General features: G+C 40.7%; 3 protein-coding genes and 1 pseudogene across 3 annotated transcripts; 2 read left to right on the top strand and 2 right to left on the bottom strand.

Annotated features, from left to right (window-relative positions):
- Window positions 1-1,672: 1,672 nt before the first annotated feature.
- Window positions 1,673-3,767, top strand: LOC120573555. The gene is made up of 5 exons (XM_039823344.1): window positions 1,673-1,774; window positions 1,918-2,610; window positions 3,369-3,491; window positions 3,581-3,624; window positions 3,729-3,767. Exons 1-5 carry the CDS (start codon window positions 1,771-1,773, stop codon window positions 3,765-3,767), a joined length of 903 nt encoding a protein of 300 aa, XP_039679278.1. The 5' UTR covers window positions 1,673-1,770.
- Window positions 3,768-7,560: 3,793 nt separating this feature from the next.
- On the top strand, window positions 7,561-10,165 carry LOC120573554 (annotated as a pseudogene).
- Window positions 10,166-11,374: 1,209 nt separating this feature from the next.
- On the bottom strand, window positions 11,375-12,288 carry LOC120573553 (vegetative cell wall protein gp1-like). The gene is made up of 2 exons (XM_039823343.1): window positions 12,196-12,288; window positions 11,375-11,866 (listed from the first exon to the last, which is right to left on the bottom strand). Exons 1-2 carry the CDS (start codon window positions 12,286-12,288, stop codon window positions 11,375-11,377), a joined length of 585 nt encoding a protein of 194 aa, XP_039679277.1.
- Window positions 12,289-18,171: 5,883 nt separating this feature from the next.
- LOC120572395 lies at window positions 18,172-19,976 on the bottom strand. Its single transcript, XM_039821696.1, has 6 exons — window positions 19,862-19,976; window positions 19,399-19,746; window positions 19,205-19,242; window positions 18,698-18,803; window positions 18,487-18,521; window positions 18,172-18,381 (listed from the first exon to the last, which is right to left on the bottom strand). The coding sequence occupies exons 1-6, from the start codon at window positions 19,902-19,904 to the stop codon at window positions 18,277-18,279; spliced, it is 675 nt and encodes a 224-aa protein (XP_039677630.1). The 5' UTR covers window positions 19,905-19,976; the 3' UTR covers window positions 18,172-18,276.
- Window positions 19,977-21,225: the final 1,249 nt, after the last annotated feature.

The raw sequence follows: 21,225 nt of genomic DNA, 5'->3' as shown, positions 1-21,225 counted from the left end.
AAAGTAAACAGTTACTATTTATGCTAGCAACAGAATAAAGTAAGTGAGAAGTTGCAAAGTCACATTGCTTGACATTACTCTGGAGTTAGAGAGCCTTTCATTCACCCACTGGAAGCTTCTCAAAAGACATCAAACAGAAAGAGCAGAGCTTACAACACAAAAGAATCAAACTACAGTACTGTATGTGAAGAAAAAAAGAGGTTCAGCTGGACACTTTGGTGTCAAACGTGCAGTCTAGGCTGCAAAAGGAATTGAGTGTGTGCCAAAAGAAAAGCAAACAAACTGTAATACACAGCATTGCAGACACAGGTAGAACATGCTCAGAAATCCCCTCTGGTCTATTTATACCCTTAAGCGGAGGGTGCAACCTTTAAAGTTGCCAGCTCTCTGCATTTGACTGTTGTTCTGACTCCTGTGGTGCATCATGTTTGAACTAGTGAGAACAGGTTTCCGCTGGTGGAAACTTCAGTCCTATACTTGAACACAGGAAGAGCGGCCTGTGGCCAGCGGGCCACAGCGTGCAGCGGCTCAGACAGAAGCCGAGAGCAAACGAGCATTCAGCTGTGTGAAATGAGACTCATGTCTTAAATGCAGATAATCACACAAAGAAAAGAGGGAGTGGTTAACGCTGCAATGATGCAATGGGAAGTAAAATAGCAGAGTAGCATCTTATGTTAACTTGTACTCCCCCTGAGAGTGAAGCTTTCCTTAATTCATGGCCTGCAGGAGTTCACACATATGTGTAGCGTACTTCCTTAACTGTCAACGGTCAGCCAATCAGCAATGTCTCTGTGTGGTTACTTACATAGTCACCAAGGAAGACATTGCAAACAAGTTGGGATGAACATTATGCACCTTTATGTACATTGCTTAGTTTATTATTTTATACATTTATTTCTTTCTTTTTTGTCAGTTTTGATTTATTTTTTTTGCGGATTTTACATTTTCAACTATATGTTGCCAAATCACAAAAGTGATCCTTTTTCTGACGGGTTGGGCAGTGTGGATTGGATCTCATAACGGGTTGGGTGAGTGCGGGTGTTAAAGAACTCTGACCCGTGCATCACTAGTATGTACCTATCTATGTGAACACACTTTCACATGTCAAACCCTGCATGCTGTACATTTTTAGTAGACCCCAATGTAGAATATTGAACAGTCATCGTCTAGTTCTAGTTGTAAATGACCGGTAAGCCTTACATTTGATGCTAAATGGTCTCTTCCAACACCAGTGATTACTGACTTTGTGTTTGGACCATGGAAAAAGCCACTAACTGTGAATCAAACAGCAGAATGTCAGAGGAATAACATTTGAAATTGGGGTAAATGTTCTTGAATAACTTGAAAATTGTTCCCTCCAATGCTGTATGCCTATGTTTATGTGGCAAGTAGTTCCCAATAAGCAATGATAAGCAGTTACAACAGTTAGTATTTTGCCCACATGCAGTAAATCAGTCACAATATCTTTAAATGTTAGTAGACATGGGCCTCATTGTATATACACAATATGTGATTTATGTTTCAATGATCAAGGTCAGGTTCAAGCATCATGTTGTCATTACTGTTGTTGTGGATGAGAACACCATTGCCAATGTGGGGGGGCCAATGAACTTGTGTTCACTGTTTCCCAATCTGATTGGCCAATCAAACACAGCCTTCTCTGTGAAGAGTGGAGAACGTACAGAGTTCAAGTCATTCCGCACAGCATTTGAAGCACGATGACACCTCCGAACTTTGCTTTGTATTTCACATGTCTGTTCGTGGGCAAATATGGGTAAGTTGTTTTTCTATTGCCTGTGGTTTACTTTAAACTATAACCATATGTTTCCATGCATTCTGTAATACAGATCACAACAGCATACTAGCATTACATTTCAAATGAACTTGTGTATTTGCTTTGTCTCATTTTCTCCTCAGCTCACATGACAACTTCCAAACCGTCTTCATTACATTTTTACTCACCTAATGCTGGGGAAAGTGTGACTTTGCCATGCGTCTGTGACGATGATGCAATGGCAGTGATGTATCACTGGTATAAGCAAACTCTGGGACAGAAACCAAAGCTGATGTCTACGTTCTATAGGCATAATGATGATGGAACCTTTCAAGATGAATTCAACAACAATCCACGCTTCTCACTGACCAAAGTAAAGGATAAATATCACTTGAAGGTTTCAGATCTGCAAATTTCAGACTCAGCGACTTACTACTGCGTTGGGAGCAACTTATATGACTTTGAATTTTGTGAGGGTACTACAGTCAACGTAAAAGGTTCAGGTTTAAACGTCCCAGCTACGGTCCATCAGTCTTCATCTGAGAGCATCCAGCCAGGAGGCTCTGTGACTCTCAACTGTACAGTACACACTGGGACCTGTAATGGAGAACACAGTGTTTACTGGTTCAAGAACTCTGAAGAATCTCAGCCAGGACTCATTTACACCCATGGAGGCAGGACTGATCAGTGTGAGAGGAAACCCAACACACAAACACACACCTGTGTCTACAACCTGCCGATGAAGAGTCTGAATCTTTCTCATGAGACTTACTACTGTGCTGTTGCCTCATGTGGATACATTCTGTTTGGAGACGGGACCAAGCTGGACTTAGAAGGTTAGTAACTTTCTAAGTGTATTTTTTAAGTCTTTCTTACAATACTCAAATGCAGGCATTGGGAATTACTGCTCACTGTAATCATTATACTGTCTTCATGTCTTTACTGACCATGAAGCGGTTCCTTAGTGCTACTCCACAGTGGGAGATAGGGGACAAAATCTACAGTCCTTGTTTCGTGCACATATTCCAAAGTTTAGCCCAAGCCATCATGAGGCTTCAGCATTCTGAGTTAGCCTGATCAAGTGGCATTGCATGAAAAGAATATTGCTGGTGTTTTGCATCCAACATGCCTACACTTCTCTAGCAAGTATCTCTTCGCCACAGCTCAGCATGGAAATAATTTCCATGGAAACCCAAAGATGGGATTTTTTTACTAAAACAATTAATATTGGAAGATAAACAAGGGATTTTGTACCTGAAGGATTCTTCACTGGAGGTAAACTGTCCAATATGTATTTCAATCGGCATGTCGGCATCAAGTATTGTATTTGGAAGATACCCACTTTGTTTTGTCTAAGTCGCACTGCTGAAGTGTTTCTGTCCACTATTCATTACATCAAAATGACTGAAGAGATCTCTTTGTGGCTAGCACACTAGGAGGAAAAATAACCAATAACTTTTCAATGTACAAATGGGAATGGCAGCATGGTTATGTATATAAGACATAATTGAAAAAAAATACACACCTATCCTATAGTCAACTTTGAGAAGACATCTAAAAGCTCTAATATCTCCTGGTGTCCGTCTCTCTACAGATGAGGTGGACTCTCCTGTCTGGGTTTATTTATTGAGTGCAGCTTTAGCATTCACCACCATCCTGAGTGTTTTGCTGGCTTTCTCAGTGTACAAGGTGAACAAAAGAAGCTGCCAATGTACAGGTAACTGTTACTCTTTAAATCTGACTGCAAGTATTGGAGTGCATATTTCATTTAAATAACATGGCTTTCATTTTGTGTATCACAACCAGAATGTAATGTCACATTTTCAGCGACTTCTACTCCCAACATAGCGGTAAGTATCATTTTCTATCCATTCATGACACCTGCCGTGTTTCACATCCCTCTTGGGCTGTATCTTTAATAATAGTGATGAACCATTTTATATTTTGTCACCAGTTACGCGAAGACGCAGACAACCTTCATTACGCGCTTTAAGGGATCACAGCGGCAACACATCAAGAAGACAGAGGGACAGCACCATGACTGAATGCGTGTAATCCAGTGTAAAGCAGTAGAGCTGGACACGTGTCTGTACTTTGTTTCTGTGTACCAAGACATTTGACAAAAGGGTCATTTGAATTTTCCCGAAACTTTAAAGCTTATGATTTCAGCAAATTAAATAATTATAAAGCCTTGCCTTGAAAAAGCTCAGCTCTTCCACTGAAAAAAATGAAAATAAAACACTTGTCTTCTGACTGCCGGAGAGATTCACTGATTTCCACTGTCATACCACTTGTTGCACAACTTGAAAGAACTACACTCACACCTCTGCTGTGCTGCTTGGCTTAGCTACTCTGAGACTTTCCATTATTCTAACCAGCCCTGCACCTTTGACATCACATGTCCAGTACATACAGAAGGCCAAAGTTACCACAGAACATTCTTTGTAGGTTGTTGTTTTTTTCGTACATGCTGCCACAAACCCCAGAGATATAAGAAGCTCTCTGCAGGTAACGGTAAAGAGAGATGTCAGGCGTCTGTGCGGTTTCAGGCAGGATGTCTTTACATCAGTACTTCTCAGTTCGCACCTACAGTATAGACTAAGGTGTGTTTGCTCCACTAGTGCAGTGCCCCGGCCGATTGCTTGGCCTCCTGTATTGCTGCTTGCAGCTTTCTCCAGATCCACTGTACCCTGAAATAACTCACACAAGGCGCTCATAGCACGTAATATGCAACTCACCTACTCAGATCCTTTACTTATGTAAAAAGTACTAATACCACACTGTAAAAAATACTTTGATACAAGTAAAAGTCCTGCATTGAAAATGTTACTTAAGTAAAAGTATGTGAGTATCATCAGGAAAATGTACCTAAAGTACTCAATGCAGAAAAATCCTCCCATTTTAGAAACTGGAAACAATCCAAACTGTTCTGTGTTTAATCAGCTAATTATTTCAGCTGGACTTGTAGGCTGTTATATTGTTGGGTAGTTTAATTCATAAGATTTTATAAACTACATGTGTTTTGTGTGCAAAATCCTAATTTGTAAAGTAACTAAAGCTGTCAGGTTAATGTAGTGGAGTCAAAAGTACAATATTTATCTCTGAAATGTAGCGCAGTAGAAGTAGAAAGTGGTTTGAAAAGAAAAGTTGAGTAAAGTACCTCAACATTTGTACTTAAGTACAGTATTTGAGTCAATGCACTGTACTACTAATGACTTACTTTGTACTTGTACTTTAGAAGAGAACATTTTACTACTATGTAAGTTTACCTGGCAGAGAAATGTTACTGGTTACATTGATTTACAGATTTTACTCAGAAAATATTACATTTTCAAATATTCTATTAGACTTGAAAGCTTCACCTTGAACAGCCTTTAAGTAAATGCCCCTGCAGCTTAAAGCTGCAAGCTTCTTGTGCCATCACTTAGTTTCATTCATATTTATTAATATTCAACGCTGTCCAAACTGCTCCAAATTCCAAACAACAAGTTCCTTTGGGTACCCAGCAATATACCCTCCAAGTATAAAGTAGATTGGATGAACGGTGGACACACACACACACACACACACACACACACACACACACACACACACACACACACACCTTGCTTTCCGAGACGGTTTCATAGACGCATACTTAAACAATTTATGCAATATGAAAATACTCTATAATAGTTAGAACACAAGCCCTGCTCCATAATGTGATCATGTTGTCTCCTGCCCTGACATAATATAACATGATGGAAATGTTCAGAAAATAACGCAGTTCAGATTAGGTCAGTCCAAAAAGGAAAAGATCAGGTTGAGGAGCAGTGTAAACACAGATGGAATTTGGCGTTGGCAGAACATGAGGGCTAATGCACATTAACAGAAGAGGCAGTAGAATATGAGAAGCCAAGAAAGTTGCAAGAGATGAGACTTATCTTGACTTGGGTAGGTCCAACCGAATCAAGGAAGTCCACGATCCCATCTGGAGATTTCATCCAAACCCGCTTCAAAGGATCAGCACACTTCCAGCACCACATTGTTGCCCAGGAAAAGTCTGGTAAATCCAGCCGGTTCTTGGAATATCTGCCACTCCATTTATAAACTATGTCATTGTTTTTCCTTTTCTTCTTCTTTTTTTCAGAAAAAATATCCAAAACTGGATTCAACTTTTAGTGATTTCATTCTTTTGCCACTCTCATTCCTCTGTCTGTTCTCCTCCATGCTTCCCCCAGCTCACAGGTGTGTCTCATTAATCACTTTCCCCACCTTCATTTCCTGTTAAGGTTGAAAAGGGCTATTTCGTACTTTTTCTTTCTCCCCTTTCTACTACAGCCGTCTACACAAGCCACGTGCTGGGTCACATTTTACTTAAGCAACACCCAACTGTGACCCACAGTGTAATTTCAAACTTTGAGTCTATTTTCTTCTACTTTTTATTGTCTTATGGCTCTGCGTACTGCCAATGTGCAGGTGACCCACACTCAAAACTGTGTCTGAATGCACCTTGTGCATACAGCTTGAAGCTGCTGCTGACACATTTGAACATTCTTTTTTTTTCCTGACACACTTGTCACCTCTGCATTGTATATTTGGTTGTTTCGGTCACAAGGACCTTTCCCAAGATAAGACAGTGGTTTATTTATTGCCTTTAGTTGACAGTAGTGCAGACGTAGGCAGGAAACAAGGGCAGAGATGGATGTGACATGCAACAAAGGTCCCCGGCTTGAATCAAACTGTGGCTTGGTAACCATACAGCTACTAAAGGACTCCAACTTTCTAAGTTTTTACAGTAACATTTCCCTTCTGAATCCCTCAACAGTTAGAGAGAATATCTGCTACATTTGATCTACGTTCTCCATCTTTGGACTGCAGGCCAGACCAGTAACACTTACAATTATCTCCAGTCCATGACAAAATAATAAGGAACATCACGATTACTGTAAGCAGCAGGGGGACCAGCTAGATGTCTGCACAGCAGGGTGGATACTAGGGGGCCGCACCCCCACCTTAAATATGACTGATTATTGGTCCCCACTGTGCCACCCCAATTTTAAAAACAATTCTGGAATCGCCCTTGGTACACAGGTCCAATCAGTTTTAAGGAAGACTTGATCCAGGACCTGAGTCAGACTGGGACTAAATTATAGTCTACTAGTCTAGTCTTGTTTCACTACCACAGGTCTCAGGTCTGTGTGTAAAAATGTCTAATACCCGAATCGATCCAGGTATTAGACATATAACTTGGTATGTCATGATTACTGCTGGAGAAAATCTGAAGCCTAATGCTGCTGCCACAGTTGTTACAGTCATTATCCTCATGTCTATCCAGATCTGTAAAGATGTCTCACAGAGACAGACTTTTCAAGTAGACTGATGATGGACAGGTGCTTTTTTTTTTAAATAGATGTAGTATGAAAAGGATGTGGTTGTATAGTAACCTTCTGTTCTTCCTGTTTCAGGACATATGAGAAGAAAAGCAGCTGAACTTACTACAGCAACAGCACTGGGGCAAAGCAACTGTTTTCTCTTATTTAATATTATTGTATTTCCTAATTTTGTCACTTAAATTGTATGGATTACCTTTCCTCGTTTATGGATACGAATGGAGATAGATAGATACAGTAAACAGACAGATAGATTACATTTTGATTTTGAGCACAGCTAAAGATGACACTAAAATAAAAAAATATGAATGGTTACTGCTATATTGATGACATGAATCTAATGTCTAGTGGAGCTTTTACCGCTGCTTTGTGACCAACCTTATTTGATTTCCCAAGCAGCCAATCAGGTGAATGTAGATGAATCTATTGAACCAATCAGACAACAGTCAGCAGCGTATGTTCCTGCATGGTGAGAGTGTTGACACTGCTGGTACTTTGTCAGACCTGATGTGTGAAGGATGGGGATGCAAGCTGAGAAGATGACCGTGTGCCTTCTACATATTTCCCTGCTCTGGTCTGTGTGTAAGTAACTCAAATTCCACCTGTTGGGTCTTTTTCTAATGAGGATTTCCATACATCAAAGTGACTTTGAGTTTCTTTTCTGTATCTTTCAGGTGAAGCACGGCTTGACGTCTCTCAGCCGGATACTTTCCAAGCAGTAGAGCTAGGACACACAGTTACTTTTACATGTAACATTAAAAGCGCTGCAAGAACCAGGGTGTGGTACACACTAAACACTGAGAGGAGACTTCAGCTGCTGGCCTCCACGGATACTTTATATAATCTGACAATATTTAAAGAGAAATCACACCGTTATGAAGTCCAATCGGACCACATCAGCAGTTTTCTGACTATCCCGAGGACAACGTGGCAAGACGTTGGCACATATTACTGTGGAGTGATGGACTTAAGAGACATTCAGTTTGGACAAGGAACGTTTTTGATGATAACAGGTATTTATTCTCCACAGTTTAAGATTAAAACATTTTTTGATAAGTTTAGCTGAATGCAGTGGTGGAATGTAACTCAGTACATTCACTGAAGTCCTTGTACTTTATTTGAGTCCTTCCTTTTCATGCCACTTTCTACTGCTACTCCACTACATTTCAGAGGGAAATAATGTACTTTTTACTCCACTACATTCATTTGAAAGCTTTAGTTACTTTACAAATTGAAACAGGAAGTTTTTCCTCGCACAAAATGCTTACTCGTGGGGAATTGTTGAGTCTTTGTAAATGATAGTGGTCTATACCTACTCTATCTGTAAAGTTTCTAAAATGTGAGGATTTTTCTGCATTGAGTACTTTTACTTTTAATACCTTAATAACATTTTCCTGATGTCACATAGTTTTACAACAGCAACATTTACATTAGTACTTTTACTTAAGTAAAGGATCTGAATACGTCTTCCACCACTGGCTGAATGTGAGCTAAATGGTTCTTTGATTTCTTCCCCAAGGTACGAACCCGATCAGTGACTCTGGCGTCCAGCAGCGGGAGTCTGAACCCGTCCAGCCAGGAGACTCTGTGACTCTCAGCTGTTTCTGTTCACACTGGCCGCTGTGCAGCAGAACACATTAGTGTCACGTGGCTGAAAAACTCTCATCACTCTGCTCCGCAAATGATCTACTACTCTGGAAATAAGAGCTGCCGGAGGACTGAGAGTGGAGAGACTAGCTGTGTGTACGAGCTTCTCCTGAGGAACCTCAGCTCTGATGATGCTGGAACCTTCTACTGTGTCCTGACTTCATGTGGACAGACGCTGTTTGGAAACGGGACCAGGATTATTGTTCACAGTAAGACAGGAACCGTCAATATAAATTAGGAGTGTGAATCTTCACTGGTCTAACAAATTTGGTTTCGATTAATTAATTTAATTTCAACACCCCTACTATACATGTAGCGTTTTAGTCCAAATTCTTGGACAATTAGTCCAAGAGAAAATGTTAGGTCCATATTGAACAATGCTGTAAAACCCCAAATTAAGTCCAAAGCCAGCTAGATCTGAAAGGAAGAACGATTCCTTCAATTGATCGACAGAAATATAATGAGCAACTATTTTGATAATCGATTCATTGTTGGTCCTTTTCCAAGCAAACATACTAAACATTTGTCACCATTTCCTGATATTGTATAGATCAAATTAATTAAAATCTCAGTACCAGCAGGCAATAATTGCTACTGGCTGTCCTAAAGCTAATAAGCTTTTCAAGTTTTAGCTTACTTATGACCAGGTTCGAGAAATATTCTCTCGTGTTAGAAGTTAAATAAAAAATGTATGTTTCATATCCAGCACCGGTTTTATGAATGTTGTCATTTAAGAAAGTAAGATTTGTGGTTCAAAGTTTCTATGTTTTCATTTATAGAGGCTATTATTGAATACCGTTGTTAATTTCATATGTTTCAAAGGAGACGCTGTTCTCTCGACCAAACAGTTGATTTGAGTCCAACCCTGTTATTGCACTGATGCTGTCAAACACCGCTCTTGGGATTGGGACACTTGTGCTTGTATGGACACTTTGCAAAACCACAAGAAAAGATCCCACAGGTATGAACAAATTCATGCATTCTAAACATCTAAAGCAAAGCGATATGTCTCGTTATATTCTGCAGTAGCAGTGACAGAAGTCATCTTTTTGTTTTTATTTTATCCGATCCAGGGATGGATCTCTTTGAAGCCAATCAGGTAATCAATTTTTCAATGGGCCTCATCAACGGTTTGTATGATATTGTACAAAAATACAGTGACATCTGGCTGGTCACATGTCGAATCGGGTCACCACCGTTAAGTTCGGTAAAGGGACGCCACAGGCTATACTGCTCCGCCTTTGGCGTTTTGAGCTCACGGCTGTTGCTGGTGGTATCATAAAACCGGGCCGACCGAGTTTGAAGAAGGAAACATGGAGGACCACACGTATTCAAAATCCAAATTGTTCTTCTCCTGCAGAAAAGAAACTGATATTGAAAGAGCAACAGACCCGGAAAAAGAGTGAACATTGGCCTGCTTTCGGAAGACACACCAAATCCCAACTAGTTAATTATCCTCTGGACCGCTGCAGCTCCTTTTGCTCTCTCTCCTTTCCGTACGGAGTGGCTAGCGTGCCATCATACCGCTCGTGGTGTCAGCACCACTCTCGCCGAACTCATGATTGTATTAAGAAACGAAACATGAACTCCAACAATGATGGCTGATAGACTGGCCTTTTGTACACCTTCACTTTTGAAGCGTGGAAAGACACGTAGCTGCAATACTGCGTGGCGAGAGATGATTGATTGCGATATGATCTCAACACGCTTAGATGGTGAATAATTCTTGACACAATGTAGCTTTTAAGTGAAAACTTCACAGGGGATGTGTTTTTAATAGAGTGATGTGGTGATTGGTCAGTCGAATTGGCCCACCACTTTATTACAGAGTATTACCACAACACTTTTTCATGAAGGGTTTGTGTAATATCAATACAAAACAACGTGCAACGTCAGCAGGGACTTTGAAGAAGTGGGTTGAGTTGCCCACTCCTCATTTGCATAAAATTTAATCCAGGCTTTATGCAAATGCCTCTCAAAAAGTCATGAAGATCTTTTCAAACTGAACATTGTGGCATCTGAAATGAAGACGGATTCATAAACTGCATAGCCTATTTTAGCGCAAACTGTTTACAGAAACCCTTTTCGGAGAACTATTTTGTGAAAATAATCAATAGGTTTTCAAACAAAATTTGTTGTTAAATTAAAACTTTGAAATAATTGGGACATAGTGCACATTTTATGACAAATGCTCATTAACATAACTCAAATTGCTGCATCCTACAGTGGTTATATTTGTTTTAACTTACCATTTTCTCAACTTGCAGGAAGGATACATGTTCTCTTTCCTGACAAGATATCTTCTGGTTAAGCATCTTTTAAAAGCATAACACACAATAACCAAAAGTGTTGACAATAACCAAGTATCAGTACTTACTGAGGCTGCAGAGAAGTAAAGCTGTTACCAAGGTAAAGCTCTTTCAAAAAAATTAATTGACAAAATTCTAGTCATTCTGGTCCCTCGCCTGATCAACTCTATCACTTAGTCAGGGTGGGTTTTTTTGGCCCTCGCTGCTCTGGGTTTCATGCGCGGTCAGTGGGTGGCTCATAGGGGCTGGGTGCATCTGTTGACCCCCTGGGGTTAGGGGGCTGTTGCAGCTGTTGTGGGACTGCTGTCCCTTTCCTTTGGGGGTGGCGGGGGTGTGTGTGTGGGGTGCTGCGGCTGCGCTGGGAAGGGAGGGCTGCGGGGGGTTGGGGGATGCGGGCATCTGGCCTGTGCTGGGTGGCCTTGCCTACAGGGTGTTGGCGGGGGGCTGCGGGTTCTGGGCCCGGGGGCCGTGGGGCAGCAGGGCGCCGCCGATCCCGGGGTTCCTATCGTCCAGGGGCCTGCCCCTTGTGGGGTACCTGCGTGATGGCCCGGGGTGCTCGGGTGCACCCGGTATGTGTGGGGATGGGGTTGGGTGCCGGCGTGGATGATGGGTAGGGGCCGAGTGGGGCCGGGGGTTTCGGTTCCTCGTTTGCCGTGTCGCTCGCGGTGAGGGGCACTGCGTTGCTGTTGGCTGTTGGCTGGATTGGATGCAGTGGTTGGTGTGCTGGCAGCTGCGTTAGGCGGTGTGGAGTGTGGCGGTGTTTCCTGTGGGGTATTCCGGCACCAGGATGTCAGCGATCTGCGTCGCTGGCTGCCGACATGGGGCCGGGCCCGTTGTTGTCATTGCATTGTTGATCGATCGTTTGGTTTTGGTGATGGACGGACCGTTCTTTTGTTGGTGTCACAGACTGTTGTTTTGTGCTCCTTTTTATGCTTTGTATTGTGTCCATTGTAGGTGTATTGGAACAAGACATATTGGCAATTTAACAATTTATTAATTTCACAAAGAGAGAGCCTCAGTAGCGTGTGGAAGAACCATACACAGCCACAACAGCCTGGCACCTCCTCCTCATGCTGGTCACCAGCCTGGTCACACACTGCTGTGGGACGGCATTCCAATCTTCATCCAGCATTTGTCGCAAGTCAGCCAACGTGGTTGTGTTGGTCACTCCTGGCATGAACCGCATGCCCAAGCTGATCCCAGAAGTGTTCAATGGGGTTGAGGTCAGGACTGCTGGGCAGGCCATTCCATCTCTCCACTCCCACATTCTGGAGTCTCTGATAAACCCGTCCGCTGCTGGGGGTGAGCGGTTTCATCTTGGAGGATAGAGTTCTGTCCCAGACTGTGGAGATATGGGATTGCCACTGGTTGCAGAATCTCATCTTTATATCTCTCTGCATTGAGATTGCCTCCAATGATGACAAGCCTTGTTTTTCCAGGGAGGGAGATGCACCCCACCATCACACTGCCCTCCCCAAAAGGTGTTACTCGTGCAGCAATCAGCATAAGCGTTCTCTGCGTCTTCTCCACACTTTGACTATACCAATTGGTCGTAGGCGAATCTGGACTCATCACTGAACATAACACGTTCCTGCACATGTTCCAGTGCATGTTGACAACACCAGAGCAAATGGGCCCGGACGGTGAAGGGCAATGGCAGAAGATTTGGCAAATTTTTCATGGGCAACCCCACATAACCCATGTAATCCTGCTGCTCATCCCATAAATGCATGTTCCTTACAAATGGGGCACCATTTGAAAGGAAATCTTATACAATGGTATAAGATTTATTGCCAAAAAACATTGTTACCACAGAGAAATAATATACCAAACACACATTTCCTTACTTTTGTGCTAAGTTTAGAATCTTTATTAAAATATGAGATTTTTTTACAGTACTGAGGACTTCCAATGAAAAGAAAACAATGAAAGAAAATAGCATTCACTGCCTGCAGGTAGCAAAGTGTCTTATCTAATAGCAACATCAGCATACGTTGCACTTGTTATGCAACTGATGGTAGAATTAGAGATAATTGTTTGCGCTCAGAAGTTAAACTCTTCATCTTTAAATCAGAATCTCATGCAGCCGATTACCAAGCCTCATTGAAATTATGTATTAATGATGATTTGTATGAAGCAGTAATACTATAATAACAATACGTTTTATAAATACCATTTGTATTTCACCTTCCTTTTTTGTAAATGTCTATTTATTGGTATTTTAGAAAGCAAACATTGCATACAAATTCTATAAAATATTACAGAAATAGTGTTACAAAAACATTAAAGGGGTGATAGAATGATTATATAGGGTATTTCACACTGTTCCTTATGGTCTCCTAATGGGGTATGTAACATTAGTTGGGCTGAAAATGGCCTGGTTGATATTTTATTGGCCCTTACATCCCTGTGTTTTGGCCCTATTTGTAACAAGAGCTTTTCTTCCAAATATGGTATGGTCATGAATATTTAGATGAGCTGCGGCTGCTTGGTTGAGCCTTAGCCCCGCATTACACACACATAGAGACGCCGCTGATTGGTTGAGCGACTCGCCATACACACGCATTAGAGGTCGTGTGCTGATTGGTTGAGCGAACTCCAATACACATACATTAGAAACGCGACAGAATCTCATATTCCAGACACTGCAATGTTTCCTTACCAAATTCACTTCTGAGACTTTTTATGCGGAAATCAACGATATAAAGCTCAAATATGGGCCGTTTACCGAAAATGGATGGCTAATTGCAAATTTGGTAAAACTGTGTCGGAGTTCAGCTGCTCGTGTTAGGCTCGACGCCTGGCCTGCCTTCCTCCACAGCCCACAGCACCTCATACCCGCGCAAAGTCACCGTTTGGGCTGGTGGACTACTACTGAAACGGCCTGCCGCCTGACAAAGCGCCAGGGCCTGCATCTCCTCTCTTCCTGCTAGCTAAATGGCCCGTGTGTGAGCGCGGTCAGCGAGCTTGTTACACCAGCAATCTCTTACCAAATGTTACACACATGTCACGCCACTTAGCTATACAACATATAACTATATGTTTTATAAAGCTAACAACGGTGTCCGATTTCAAGTTAATGAATATTTGTGAGCTGTACGGGTTTCGTTAGCCCCGACTGTCCCTGCAATCCTATGTGTACAGATTTGCGGCTAGTTAGCTTCATTTTTGGTCGTAATTTGAGTATATTTACAGTTTGAATTTTTCCGCCTAACTTATACAACATCTAACTATATGTTTTATAAAGCTAACAACTGTGTCCGATTTCAAGTTAATGAATATTTGTGAGCTGTAAGGGTTTCTGCTATGACCGCGACCGTCCCTTCAATCCTATGTGTACAGATTGCGGCTAGTTAGCTTCATTTTTGGTCGTAATTCGAGTATATTTACAGTTTGAATTTCGACACGCCACTTATACAACATATAACTATATGTTTTATAAAGCTAACAACGGTGTCCGATTTCAAGTTAATGAATATTTGTGAGCTGTAAGGGTTTCGTTAGTTAGCGACTGTCCCTTCAATCCTATGTGTACAGATTGCCGCTAGTTAGCTTATTTTTGGTCGTAATTCGAGTATATTTACAGTTTGAATTTCGTCACGCCACTTATACAACATATAACTATATGTTTTATAAAGCTAACAACGGTGTCCGATTTCAAGTTAATGAATATTTGTGAGCTGTAAGGGTTTCGTTAGCTGCGACTGTCCCTTCAATCCTATGTGTACAGATTGCGGCTAGTTAGCTTCATTTTTGGTCGTAATTCGAGTATATTTACAGTTTGAATTTCGTCACGCCACTTATACAACATCTAACTATATTTCTAACTATAATCGGTGTCCGATTTCAAGTTAATGAATATTTGTGAATTCCAGAGGAATTCTAAGAGGAGGCTAGCTAGCTCTCATTGATAGAGCTCCATCCAGCCGCAGGCTCTATCAATGAGACTTATGGACAAGCGGCGTTTATTTTCCCAATCGTTTGTAATCATTATAATTACACACATTATAAGATTAACTAGAATCTGTGGTAAGAGAATGCTGGCGTATAAGCTCTCGCTGACCGGCGCTAACTCACATACACCGGGCATTTAGCTAGCTAGCAGGAAGAGGGAGTGGCAGGCCCTGGAGCTCTGTCAGAGCAGCGGCGTTTGGTAGTAGTCCACCAGCCCAAACGGTGACTTTGCGCGGGTATGAGGTGCTGTGGGCTGCAGCAGCCGTGCCGGAGCTCAATCGGGCTCACAGCAAGCCGGTGTTACACCGGGTCTGTGGAGGAAGGCAGGCCAGGCGGCGCAGGCAGCAACACAGGCAGCACCAGCCTCTGAAGTCCGACACAGTCGGACAAAATTTGAATTAGACATCAGTTTTCGTAAAACCGCCCATATTTGACCTCTAAGTAGTTGATTTCTCGCATAAAAAATTCTCAGAAGTGAATTTAATGGTAAAATAGCATATGAACAATGTATACATTTTTCTGAGATCTCCGCGACCTAGATTCAGAAGACTAACTGATCTCAGGTCAGTTGTGTAGCCTATGTAAATGTTGAAGCGTGACCGTTCTCTTAATACACCCATGGGGCTGACAAAGGTTCCGGTTTTGGGAGGTTGACGTCAACTTCCAGCTTTGTTGGGATTCGCCCGTTTTCAGCGGCAGTTTCAAAATATGAAATTTTCATAGTAAAAGGGTGTCAATGGGATTTTGAGCTTCTATGTATGTCCTATTTACCCACCGAACTGTTGTTATTCAACTATGACAGGGTAAAATCGGTTTTGCATTCTATCACCCCTTTAACATACACAGACACAAACACAACCTGGGGGTTGTTTCACAAAAGCAGAATTAAAAATCCAGGATAACCGATAAAGCGAGGCTTGACCTAGTCTAATCTGTGCAGCCTGGCTTGGTGCATTTCACGAAGGCCAAGCCAGGCTGAGGAGGAGCAAATAGGTCGAGCCAGGCTGAAGTAATTTGGATAGATGCGGGTTCACGGCTTTCCTTAACAGACCGCAAGGTCGATAACAGATTTACTGAGGCTAAAATGGAGAATACGCATTGTTCATACTTTATACAGAGTGAGCAGCAGCTTCTTGTGGAAGTATGATAATATGAAACACATTATTTCTAAAAAAAAGAAACATGACCGCTGTAATGAAACAGCCGAGAAATGCGCTTGCGTCGATCACGGACCGACTGGTCGTATGTAGCCAAAAAATATACATTAACTGATGACTGCTCTGAATTGAAACCGTCATAATCATACCATTGAAGGATTAGGCTACTAATCATTTGCACAAATTAACCATTGTACTCTTTGCCTTAAAGGTAAGCAGAAGATAATGTTACTCAGGAAATTTACCATGAAGATCAATTTTCTACAATGCTAGAATATGATGTATAAATATCTTTCACTCGGTTTCTTCCTCTGTCTCTCTCATGGGCTAAAATATAAATTACTTAAGTCATATTAACGTTCACTGCTCACTTTTAAAGCAAAGTGTACAAATGTTCATTTTTGCAAATGACGCATTGAATGGTTTCAGTTAAGAGCAGTAGTTTGTAAATGTATATTTTTGGACTATCATTCAGTCGGGCCGCTATCTGCCACACTTTTTCTCATGTGTTTTTATTTATTCATTTATTTTTTTATAGAGGACGAGGTTCCTTCTTTACATATTATATGCTTTGTTCCCTCATATATATGGACATAGAAAAGAAAGACACTGAAGAAATTGGACTCTAAAATCTATTTCATACACATTGTAAACATGAATGTAACAGAGTATATGCATCAGTTATTTACCCACAGCAAAATATAAGGTCAAAAACCATTGAGGTGTCCTCTCCCTGTAACATGAATGTACAGTAGCCTACAACACTAGATAGTTACTGGTCTAGTGAACTAAGTCTATAATTTTTGTTAAATTTTAAAATTACGATAGGTTCTTAAAATTGTACAATCATCCCAAATTATACAACTAAAATAATTTAAGGTGCATTGGTCCACTATTGAAACACACATGTAAAGCACTTTATATATAGTGCCCTTAGTAACAGACTTCATTTAAAACACATTTGGCAACTTTATCAGCCTTTTCTAAATATCTCAACAACTGCCGTAATACACCAAACTTCAAACAACTATATGAACAGCAATATAACAGTAACAATGTCACATGAATAATTATAAAAAATAATGGTCACAACTTTAAATAATAACAGTACTTGGATGAACAGCAATATGCACCTATTTTATTTTAATGCAGGCTGATAACAATAAGGGAAAACCACTGCTGAGTGAACAGAAAAGACTCGAGGATTAATAAATCCTGCCTGTTAGCCTGGTCAGGAGCAGGCTAGCTGTACAGAATAAATCTCCATGGTAATTTAGGTACCTCTGCTTTTGTAAAACCGAATCAAGGCTAAATTGAGCCAGGATAACTGGGAAATCCCGGCTTAATCCCTTATCTTGGTTTTGTGAAATAGCCCTCTGTACTGTAGATAATCAGATTAGATAATAAGTACAAAGCTGCTCCACATACGTATTGACATCAGACCTCAGGTAGTTCTCAGAGCTAAGGTGCTGCATAATGTCTTTGATCAACATAGTGAAAGTGGGAGGTGGTGTCTGTTTCCAGTTCAATAGAATCAATGTGGGTGCTAGAAGGGTTATGAATCTTGCTACCGAGAGAAGGGGTCCTGTAAGAGGACGGTCCTCTCCCGGTACTCCAAATACAGCCAACACTGTGTTGGGTTGAACCACGTGTCTCGAAATATTATAGCACCTTTCTTACAAGTAATGCAGCAAGCAGTACTTTCCAACGAGGTGCATGACATTAACAGAAACAGCCTCCCTGTGACTTATGCTGCTTTGTATTATCTGAGGGGAAGTGGAACTACCGATGAAACCGTGTCAGAGTTTAATAGAGACAAGCAGTGAAAGGAAAGAAAAAAGAAAATTGAGTAGTTAATTTTTTTAAAAGTCAAATGTAGAACTGGATTGCTGCTTTATCTCTTGAATTGTATTCCCCATACCAGCATAGACAGACATAGACACACTGCACATCTTTTGTCCTTCTGTTGACAAAGTGATGGTCATATTCTGATGCTCTATCATATGGTCATATGAGAAAGAATCAGTGTTATTCTGAACCACTTCTCTGGTTTCATCCTGAGTCTATCTAGTAGAAGCATACACAACATTGGACTCCACTTCTCTTGTTTTTCTTGTTTTTGGACGGAAAGCCACAGCTGCGTAGTTCAGCTCTTCAGAGGCCCGGTTCTGTCAAAGAGAATATTTACACTCCCTTATCTTGAACGAAATAATGACTGGACTTGAATTTAAAATGATAAAACAAATAAAAGTAAATGATACAAGTTGATTCACCTCAGGCTGTTGTGGATTCTGTTCTTCATTGGCAGCTGAATGAAAGAGACAAAACATCCAATCAGGTCACTGACAATCATTATTCATCAATACTTTGCTCTTACTCTGATTCAGCAAACCTTTTCCTTTCAACATATTCACACAATTTTATAGAAGTACTGAAAAAATAAAAAAGAACACAAAAATAGAAAGAGGAACTTTCAGGAAGTACCTTTCTGTAGTTTCATGATTTTAACAACCAGACCAATGATGACCATTAAGAGGAGAACAGTCAGAGCTCCCAGGATCAAAATCATCAGCTTTGCTGTTCCATCAGACTCTGCTGAGAGAAAGAGAATAGAATTACTCTGTTTTCATTTACTGGCTCAGGAACTGTGAGAACATTCAATCTTTTATGTTGAATCTTACTTTCAGACTTCCTGTCGTCGTCGTCACGAGATTCATCGCTGCCTTTTAACAAAATAAAAGATACATTTACTTTTGATTTTACTTTTGAAATATTGTATCACTCTTATTTGGAATCTTTTTAAATAGCCACATGTGTTCTTTTTGGACAATTAATAAATTAACAAATATAGAAAGACGTTTGACTGTTTTTCATTTGCGGGCTTGAGAACTGTGAGAACATTAACCAAAGTTAGGATAGACACATTGTTTTTATCTTAAAAGGACTAGCAGTCACTCTGCACATCTAAAGAAATGTGAAAGAGAATCTTACTTTCAGACTTCCTGTCAGCGTCATCATGAGAATCATCACTGTCTTTAAACAAAATCAAGATAAGTTCATGTCTGATTTTTACCTTGAATGGTATCACTCTCTTGTTTTAAAATAATGAAATGTGCTCTTTTTTGCCAATTATGATATTAGCATATATAAAAAGACTACAGAACAAAAGATTTTTATAATCTTACCATTAACAATGAAGTGTATTGCGCTGAAATGAAAAGGTCCTCCAATGTAAAATCCACATAAATACAGTCCAGAGTCAGATACATCCACATGTTTGATTTGGAGAAAGAGAGTGGAGATGTTGGTACTCATGTTGAATCTTCCATTTTGAATTCCATCACTGTAAAAAGGTTTTCCTGTAGAGCTGAACATGGCGGAGATAAAACTGGCCTTGGTTCTGTGTAACACTCTCAACCAGAGTGTTACAGCGTCTCGGCTGGACGGGTTAGAGCATGTGAGTGTGACTTCTTCACCCGGCCGACCCTCCACAGTCTCAGTGTGAGACTCAGAACCTGAGACAGAGATCCAGCCTGGAACAAACAGCAGAGACTTGTTATAGGAAGGTAAACAATACCTCTTAATAAATATAATAAGTTTTAATGCTGGAAGTTATCAAGTTGAGAGAAAAGTATTGTCAATACTTACTGAAGCTGCAGAGAATTAAAGCTGTTATCAGGCTCCGTTTCATCGTGGTGCGTATGATCACAGCTCTGTGATGTCTAACTGTGCTCCAGGAAGGCTGCTCTCAACTTCAGAGGTGGAGTCTTTGACAACAAATGATAGCCTCAACAGATACCAGACCAAGTTATTCTTGAGGTTATTTCCTATTAAGTTGCCAGAGTAATGTTCAAACCAATTGAAACCAATTTACAACAGATACATCAAGGCCTTTATGTAAGACGGTCAAAAAAAATCCACTAATACAAAATAACATTCATATAACCTTGATTGACCATAAAATGACTTTAGCAGACCGTCTCTATTTAAACTTAACATTTTCACGCTCTGTAAGCGTAAGGATGGTGGCCAGTCTGGCTCTGGCCCACAGACATTATTAAAATTTTAAGGACAGACAACAGATTCTGTGATTTTATGGATTTTATTGAGTCGAAGTTGAAAGCGGACAGGAAACAAATGCAACAACAATCTTACTGAATCTTATAACTGTGTCTCCAAGAGCTGCAACGTTACAGTCACCACCAACCAAAGTGAAATACAGACCAAAAGGATTACCTCTTTAATTATTATGTTTTGTGGCTGTTGTTAAGTTAAAGTGACTCCTTTCTCAGTAGTACATTGTTAAACTGTAACTGTTGTTTGATGCATGCATTAGAATGATTCATCCAGTAATAAGGTATGATCATTTAACACTAATAGGCGGAGTAAAGCTTTTATATCTGACTGTCCAACTGTCACACTGCTTCAGACACCTGTTAATAGACACAGAGACACTATGTGAAGGTATAGCAGGGCGTGTGAATTTAAAGAAGAGGGAAGTGGTTAAAAGTTTAACAATTATTTACAGCTAACAGGTTAAAGGGGTGATAGAATGCAAAACCGATTTGACCTTGTCATTGTTGAAAAATGACAGTTTGGTGGGTAAATTGGACATACATAGAACCTCTAAATACCATTGACACCTCTTTCCTCTGCAGATCTCACAATTTGAAACTGCCTCTGAAAACGGGCAAATCTCAATAAGCCGCCTAGTTGACGTCAACTTGGCGGCTCCTCCTCATTTGGCTCTAGTCTCTCTCTTTGTCACACCCCAACATTTACATATGCTACACAACTGGCCTGAGATCAGGTAGTCTTCTGAATCTAGGTTGCGCAGATCTCTGCTATTCCATTACAAAATTCACTTCTGAAACTTTTTTTATGCGAAAAATCAACTATGTAAAGCTCAAATATTTACGAAAATTGATGGCTAATTGCAATTTGATGGAGTTCAGCGGCCGGTGCTGCCTGGGTTGCTACATCTGACTACCAAACACCGCTGCCCTGACAGA

The sequence above is a fragment of the Perca fluviatilis genome, chromosome 14, assembly GCF_010015445.1.
Source record: "Perca fluviatilis chromosome 14, GENO_Pfluv_1.0, whole genome shotgun sequence".
Taxonomy (NCBI): Eukaryota; Metazoa; Chordata; class Actinopteri; order Perciformes; family Percidae; genus Perca; species Perca fluviatilis.
This window is presented reverse-complemented; position numbering and strand designations above follow the sequence as displayed.

Coding starts and splice junctions, on each gene's coding strand:
- LOC120573555 (XM_039823344.1), top strand. Junction 2,611..3,368: donor GACCAAGCTGGACTTAGAAG/GTTAGTAACTTT, acceptor GTCTCTCTACAG/ATGAGGTGGACTCTCCTGTC. Junction 3,625..3,728: donor CTTCTACTCCCAACATAGCG/GTAAGTATCATT, acceptor TTTTGTCACCAG/TTACGCGAAGACGCAGACAA.
- LOC120573553 (XM_039823343.1), bottom strand. CDS start 12,288: ATGCGGTTCATGCCAGGAGTGACCAACACAACCACGTTGGCTGACTTG. Junction 11,867..12,195: donor ATGCCGTCCCACAGCAGTGT/GTGACCAGGCTG, acceptor AATACCCCACAG/GAAACACCGCCACACTCCAC.
- LOC120572395 (XM_039821696.1), bottom strand. CDS start 19,904: ATGAAACGGAGCCTGATAACAGCTTTAATTCTCTGCAGCTTCA. Junction 18,804..19,204: donor CGCTGACAGGAAGTCTGAAA/GTAAGATTCTCT, acceptor CTCTCAGCAGAG/TCTGATGGAACAGCAAAGCT. Junction 18,382..18,486: donor AGAATCCACAACAGCCTGAG/GTGAATCAACTT, acceptor TCTCTTTGACAG/AACCGGGCCTCTGAAGAGCT.